This window comes from Belonocnema kinseyi, chromosome 1, assembly GCF_010883055.1.
Source record: "Belonocnema kinseyi isolate 2016_QV_RU_SX_M_011 chromosome 1, B_treatae_v1, whole genome shotgun sequence".
Lineage (NCBI taxonomy): Eukaryota > Metazoa > Arthropoda > Insecta > Hymenoptera > Cynipidae > Belonocnema > Belonocnema kinseyi.
In genome coordinates, this window is record NC_046657.1 from 134,165,956 (window position 1) to 134,173,719 (window position 7,764).

At 29.3% G+C, this 7,764-nt stretch overlaps 1 protein-coding gene across 1 annotated transcript in view; it reads right to left on the reverse strand.

Moving 5' to 3' along the window:
* Positions 1 to 4,781: 4,781 nt before the first annotated feature.
* The window catches only part of LOC117166891 (myosin regulatory light chain 2-like), a 144,914-nt gene continuing 141,931 nt past the window's right edge, over positions 4,782 to 7,764 (reverse strand). Inside the window, exon 5 of the mRNA XM_033351331.1 lies at positions 4,782 to 6,080. Coding sequence (XP_033207222.1) covers positions 5,924 to 6,080 — 157 coding nt within the window. The 3' untranslated portion in view covers positions 4,782 to 5,923. The remainder of the gene's footprint in view (positions 6,081 to 7,764) is intronic.

The following is a 7,764-nucleotide window of genomic DNA, read 5'->3' on the forward strand; positions in this document are numbered from 1 at the left end:
GATTCCTAATTCGAACATGTCGCTCATTTAAAAATCCGTTTGCAATAACCTCTCTATACTTTGCCCTAGTTCGATTAAAACTTGAATACTGATCTGTAGTCTGATACTCCTCAGCGAAATACTTGTGTGATGCTATCAAAAAGTGCCAAAAAAAGTTTTTGAAATTTCTAAACTGGAAGGTAAATGGGCAATATCCACCTCTGCACGGAGAAATTCTTGTTCATATAATTTGGCATTATAATATTGATCTTTACAAAAGTTCGATGGCAATCTGGATATAGCTGAGAAAATAGTATTATTGACGCATTCATACGAAGAAATACATTTTCCACTTCATTTATAAATATACTACAAACCTAATAATCGCCATTTATAGTTAGGAAAATGCATATTTTTGATAGCAGATTGGAGTTGAAAAAAGTGATATTCACAAATTAAATGATAAAACCGTAGCTGCAACCAATAGCAGTCAAAATAACATAGGTTTGAAAACAGGTAAGAAAAATTACCATTTTCAATGAGAAGGTGCAATGAAAGGAAAAACAATTGAATATAGTGCTTCGCGATTCAGTACGGAATGACTTCATTACACGCGCCGAAGTTCATGACTCTTTTCTTTCGACCATGGCAGTTTTTCCTATTTTCTATGGGAAAAATTAGAAATGCGTAGAAAGAACTTAGATGGAATGTCTTTACTATTGTGTTTTTTAAACTTCACAGTCTGTCCTAGGGATTATAAGAAGTTTCGTTTGGTATAAGTGCAATTATTTAATAATTTATTTTATATTTCAATAAACATAGTAAGGTTAGAACTTAATATTCACAATAGTAATTCTTGTAATAGCGACTCTATATCCTGGCTTGATTTTGTCGTTTTGTACAAATAAATGTTATACTATCAAATTTTATAACTGTAAGTTTCTCCGTGTGATGGCCAACTAACTAAGTCTTCCTTTTATTTTCTTAAATTCTCTAGCTTCGGATACCTCAGGAGGATCTGATGAGGATTAATTCAATATAATACAAGTACTATTTAACTACTACTCAAAATGTGCATAAATTTCTATTTTTGTATGTTTGGCGGTCTTGAAACGGACTTAATGAAATACTTATTACATTATCGTAGATCCTCTATTCAATGCTTCTTACATATTTTAATATGAATGCGTTATCCCAGGTGCAAATTGACCGCCGGCCCACGGTCGGGCCAAGCGTCGGGCGGTCGGGAAAGCTTTGTGCACCACTGGTTGGGCTTACCAGGTAAATGATACCGGTCAACCGCCTTTGGCTTCTCCACGCCGGCCCGACATTTGGACCCATATACGGACCACCTATTTAGATGATGCCGGCCCAACCTTCGACATAAATAATTTTTAAAAAATGTATACAATTAAAATTTGTTTTAAAATGTAATTACAATAATTAGTTAAATTTAATTTTTAATAATAATTTTAAAAAAAGTTATTTTTAAAATTATTATTATATAATTTTCATTTTTCATCATTATTCAATTCATCATTCGTACAAACAGTTACTTACACATATAATCGCACGTTTTAAAAAATCGCACTCGCCGAGGACTCGAACCCTGTCTAAACTACTTAAACTAGTCTATTTTACCGCGTACTCTAACCACTTCGCTATCAAAGCACTTGAAGTTTGGTTACAAAAACTTCGCTAAATGATTTGAAGTTCCCGTTGCTCCTGAATAACAGATAGATTGTTGAGGTGGCCTAATCTTATGAGTAAAATTATTAAAAAATGTGCAAATATTATATAATGACAAAAAATTTATGAACAAATTATTTGTTGAAAGAATTTTTTCTACGATTTCCCATAATTTTATGGTTATTAAGTTATATCTCAAGAAATTTTCATAAAAACATCTTTAACGGCAGTAAAATTCTTTTTTTTAGTCCTTTCAATTGGGAACTTGATGACAATTTAAGAAACATGCATAATTAGTTGAGTAATTAAATGATTATTTCAAACAAATCTAATGAAAAGAGCATCAATCACGCATTTGTTGTCATAAAAATTCGATGTCAACTTTTTAAATTAGGAACTTCATGATAATTTCAGCAAAATTAATAATTTTTTGTTCAATTTTATGATTTTTTCAACAAATTTAATAAACAAATGCATTACTGGGGCATTTGTCAACGCAACAATTATTTTTTACGATTTCAGACTTTTTCGCTGGGATATTCATAATAAACTCAGCAACATTTATGATTAGTTGATATATTTTATGATTTCTTTTAACAAATTTAACATACAAACGCATCATTCGAGCATCTGGGGACGGAAAAATTCGTTTTTTTTTTATGTCAGTCCTTTGAATTGAAAACTTCATGATATTTTCAGCAAAATTCATGATTAGTTGATACATTCCATGATCCTTCAAACAAATTAAATAAACATATGCATTATTTGGGTATTTGACAACGAAAAAGTTGTTGAAAATGTTGGAAAAGTAGAAAAATTCCTCAGTAATGCATTTTCTTATTAACTTTATTACTAATATTAACAATAATAATTTCACGAAGAAATTTCTTCACCATTATATAGTTTATGTTTATTATGCAATATTGGAGTATCTTTAACTAATGTTACTGTGTGAACTTCAGAAAATTTTAACACAGAAAAAATTACCATTTTGTTTATCATATTTATTTATTAATTTATGAAAACATTGAAAGGCAAATTTAAAATATAAAAAAATATTTCTATAATTTTAATTTTAAATTGTATAGGTTATTCACTTAAAAAATATTATTAGATAGGAAATTTAAAATAATTAAATTTCAATTGGAAATTTTTAATTATGATTTTGTGTCACAAATTAAAAAAGCTTTTTCATTTTTGTACATTTGAGATTAAAGTTTATAATTTAAAAGACGTACAGGCCAACTTTTTCGGGCCGGCTACACTTTTACGGTCGTTTCGTAACATTTAACCAAAGTTTATCCGAAGGCCTGTTCATACTCGGGCCAGGGTTTGACTGACCGTCGACTTTTATGTTAAAAATTATAAAATTTTCAGAAAATTCATCTTTTCGGTTTTAAAATTCAACATTTAAGTATAAGAATAAACTGTTTGGTTTAAACTTCATAATGTCTATTGTAAAAGTTAAAAATAAAAGCATTTGGTAAAAAATTGATTAATTTTTTTGTTAAGTCGCCTCTTTGGGTAGAAAAATATTCTTTTTTGTTGATTACAATTTACAATTATATTGTAAATTTTATTTGTGTTACAAGTATTTTTTATTGTAAAAAATCATAAACAAATACATGAAAAAACCATTTGAAATAGAAGCGTTACCGGTAACTACTGCCAAAAATTCGTGCGAGCACATTAATTATTATGAATTAATTATTGATTTATTATTTATTAATGATTGATAAACTATTAATTAATTATAAATTAATTTTCTATTATTTATTTATTAATTATTAAATAATTCATTTTTTGATATGTAGGAACAAATCCACTTGCTTCGAACTATCGTATCTAATAATTATTTTCTATACCGAAAATTAATCTTATCGTCAAATAAATATCATTATATCACTTTTAAATATTTTCGTGTGATGCAAAGTTAATAAAAATTATTTTCATGTCAACATGCCTTATATATTATTGTTGCAACATATTGTAAATACATGTATGTTCGTATTTATATAAATATGGATAATGTAGTGTCTGTTAGATTGTCTATCAACCAAACAGAACTAGAATAAATATTCTCACATTATAACATGCAGTAAATTTTAATGAATGGTCACATTATTATTTTATAAATAGTAATAATTTTACATATTTAAAAATAGTTATTCAATAATATTTTAGTAAATTTTCAATGGTAGTTTCAATAATTTTATATTTGATACATATAAATAGAATTTTAAATTATCGCACAGTTTTTAGAGTATTGAAGTTGAACTTAAAATTTTGTAGAGATTATAAAAGATGTAAATGAGAACTTGAAAAATACTGCAAAAATTTTGAAGAGACTTAAAGAGGATTAAAATTGTACTAAATAATACCTAAGGGAATTAAACAAAGAAGACGAGTATTAAGGAGCTCCAAAAAATAATTCATACAGCACAATGGAGAATATAAAACGAGATGTCTAACTGCCCCTGAGGCCTACGTGAAATAGATAGCATAACAAATTATGATACCCTAACTTGTCACTGCGATTAAGAAACTATATGCACAGTTTTAAGTATCCTTTAATTGGTCTAAACACTGTTGGATTATTTAATAAATGAAATGAAATGAATTTGTCCGCGACTTTTCATTAATTATTGCAACAGTATTCAGCTCGTCCATATTCAGCGCATTAGTTGGCTTTGTCATAGGCCCCTCGGTTCGATACCAAATGAACCGAAGTTTTCCTAATAATAAGAGCCCCACCACTGTATTATCGGTACAGGTCAAACTTTGCTCTAATTGGAACATGCATAATCCTTGCTTTAATGCAGTGGTGAGTGATTCCCAAATAAAACTATTTTATACTTCATGTAATAAGAGCCCATCTTCTGTACTGTCAGTAAATTACGTGTACGGTAGATCGAAAGAGAGGGATTCAATACTTACCAACACTTTACATGAAATGGAGTGCCAATTGGAAATTACAATTTGAAAATTGAAAAAATTTATAGCGTTTTTTCAAAACTGTCAAAGAAGACGCATGTATATCTGCTATATATAACTTTTTTCATAAACTATATAACTTGACTATAAACTATAAACTTCCCTTATAATCCATCGTATATCGTAACTACACAGTTTTATTCAATTTCCAAAATTTCTACAAGAAATAAAAGGTATTTTTACATGTTTTTCTCATGATATATAAAATATACATTTCTGCATGGTTTCATATATGTTTACATTTGTGTGGTACTGCTTCTTCAATTATAATATTTTTAACTTTGAATACACCCACATCACTTTTTTGGAGTATAACTCTTCTCTTAAGTATTCTCTAATTCACACAGTGAGAAAAAAAATTTGAGAAGGTGTTTAGAAGCTGTGCATAAATTACATAGTCTTTTAGATGAGAGTAGGGGGGGGGGCGTGGTGAAAATTAATTATTGTGTAACACTTTTTCAAATCGCGAATGTCTGAGAAAAAAAAGTTCTTCTGATTTTATTGTAAGCATCTATCTGTCAGCGCGATCTAGTGCTTACTGTAGTACCTAGCATAATAAATGTAGAAATTTATTCTAATTTAACTTCCTGAAAATATCCATCTGGGTACTTAAACAGGGCCCATGTATGAATTTTCACATTAATAATTATCAAATTAATAATTGTAATCTACAAATAGAGACTTTTATTATTAACTGTTATAATAATAATAATTTTTCAAAATAATAATAAACAAATAAATTCACTAAAAATTCCAGACATCTCAAGGACACGAGCATAGATACAGTGACAATGTCGTGAAGACGATCTTAAATTTGCATGCAGACGCTAGATTCGTCTAAAAAAAGTTAGAACCTATAATACGGACGTATATCTAAGATTTTCATTAGTATATATTGTCAAAAATGAGGTCGGATATTGCTCATTCCGCTTAAAAAAAGTTTAGAAACCGGGCTGATAAATGCGCCCTCTTGGTGGATGGAGTTTTAAGTTACCCACGAAAACTAAGGTTCACAGAGCCTACTACTAAAAAATTTTGAAAAAAATATACGGCAAGAGCAATCCCCACCTTATCTTTAATGTAGTACTTAAGAAAACAATGTCTTAAAGATGTGTTAATGATATCTGTAAGGCATCTTTAACATATAGGATTGCTGTTCCTCTCAAGTGAAATCATCTAAATCGTCTGCTCGGCTTCGTATATAATTTTATAATATATTTAACCACATGCACATATAATTTTTGAAGCTATGAATTCTTGATTATGTTTCTTCTTCATCCTCACCAGTACCAAGCAACATGTTGATAAGACTCTCGGTGTCGATCTTTCCTTTGTCATCAATGTACATGAGATCGTAGGCATCATTTACCTCTTTTGCTGTAAATTTGTCTCCATACGTCATTAGAGATTTTTTCAACCTAAAAAAAAGAAAAATATTCTCAGTTATTGTTTTTCCTATACTAATTCATAACACAGGTCGACATTAAAACTCGAGTTAAAACTGCAATATTAATAAGAGGAGTCATTTCCCATAGAACAACAACAAATCTACAGGAAGTGACGAGTGTCATGTTTGCTATACTTTGTTTGGAAAACTTTGCGTGTCTTTTATATTCCGCTTCTATTTGGAAACTAAAAATGAAAAATGAAATTTTTATTTTTGGCCATAAAAATCGCTTTCTGATTTGATAAATTTTTATCGACAGAAAGAATACTATTGCTTTTAATAAACATTGATATAACCCTCTTTGTGGAGAATCAAGAAGAATTATCAATACCCTACCGATAGAAATCTCAGAGTATTCTCAGGCAGAATGTGTGTGTTTTCACTGGGTTCAACATAAATATAATAACATGGACACAGTGGTAGCAGAACGCAGATATTCCTTACACGCGTAGTTGTGAATCCTGTGTATTTTTAGGCTGACACATGATGTTACATAATCTAAAAATACGCAGAAATCCCTTCTGCGTATACCCAGAAATTCCAGCAATGCTAAATATTTGTTAAAATAAACTTATAACATATTTATGATATAGCACACCTTTAGCCCAATCGGAATCATCCAACTCTAAGTTGTATTTTCGTAACTTTTCGTTAGCCTTTCCCATTTTTACATGTTGGTTTGTAAAAATTTCGCCTAAAAATCAATTATTAACAAGGAGCGTGGGACCATTACAAGTACAAACAGTGGTCACTGTACCTCGGTAGGGATTCAGATATTTCTCAAATTTGGGTTAAAAAATACAGAGTATATATGGTACGAAATGTCGACTAGGTGGGGTACGAAATGTCAGATGTTACTGTTTTGAAATTTTGACGGTTGATGTCAAACATGCCATGGGCTTAGAAAAGCTGAAGGTATGTTGATTTCACTTTGCGAAACTAGGCTTCTAGTTATGAGCATGATTAAAATTACCAGGGGTGGGATTCCGATGTGATCTAATCTAGTTTATCGAATCTCTCTTTGTAACGCATGAATGTTTACAATTTTTACTATATTTTTCAAGGCATTATCTATTGTCAAAAAAAGGTCTAATGTTCTAGTTATAAATATAAATTTGCGTATTTTGTTGGCGAGAAGCTCAAATCGAGCTTCTGTTATTTGCATTTAAATAATTATGAAATAAACAGTGCGAGAATTGAGTAAAAATTTAAACATCGAACAAAAAAAAAAGATTATTTAAATTGTATTTTTCTAGAGCCCATAAATAATTGTAGATTCAGTTCTCGTATTTTTTATTTCTAATTTAAATACGTATTTTTTGAATTAATAAAATTAAACTTATCATTATAAATAATAATAATGTTAAAATGGCATCATAATATTTAACTTTAACAATAAGGTAATGCTTTCAAAAATATTTGAACTTTGTGGATTAATGTCTAGTAATAGAGAATTTAATCAAATAGTTTTCATTTTGATCAAATTGAATTTGTACGTTTTCCTGATGTTTTTTTTTTAATTCAGCCAAATTTGAGGATGCTATTATTACGCGTATAGAAAGACCTTTTCATCTTAAATATCGAACAACTTCATGCTTGGAACATTTAGCATCCATATGCTCCACTTTTCTAGTAATCTTAACATGCTTAAGGTC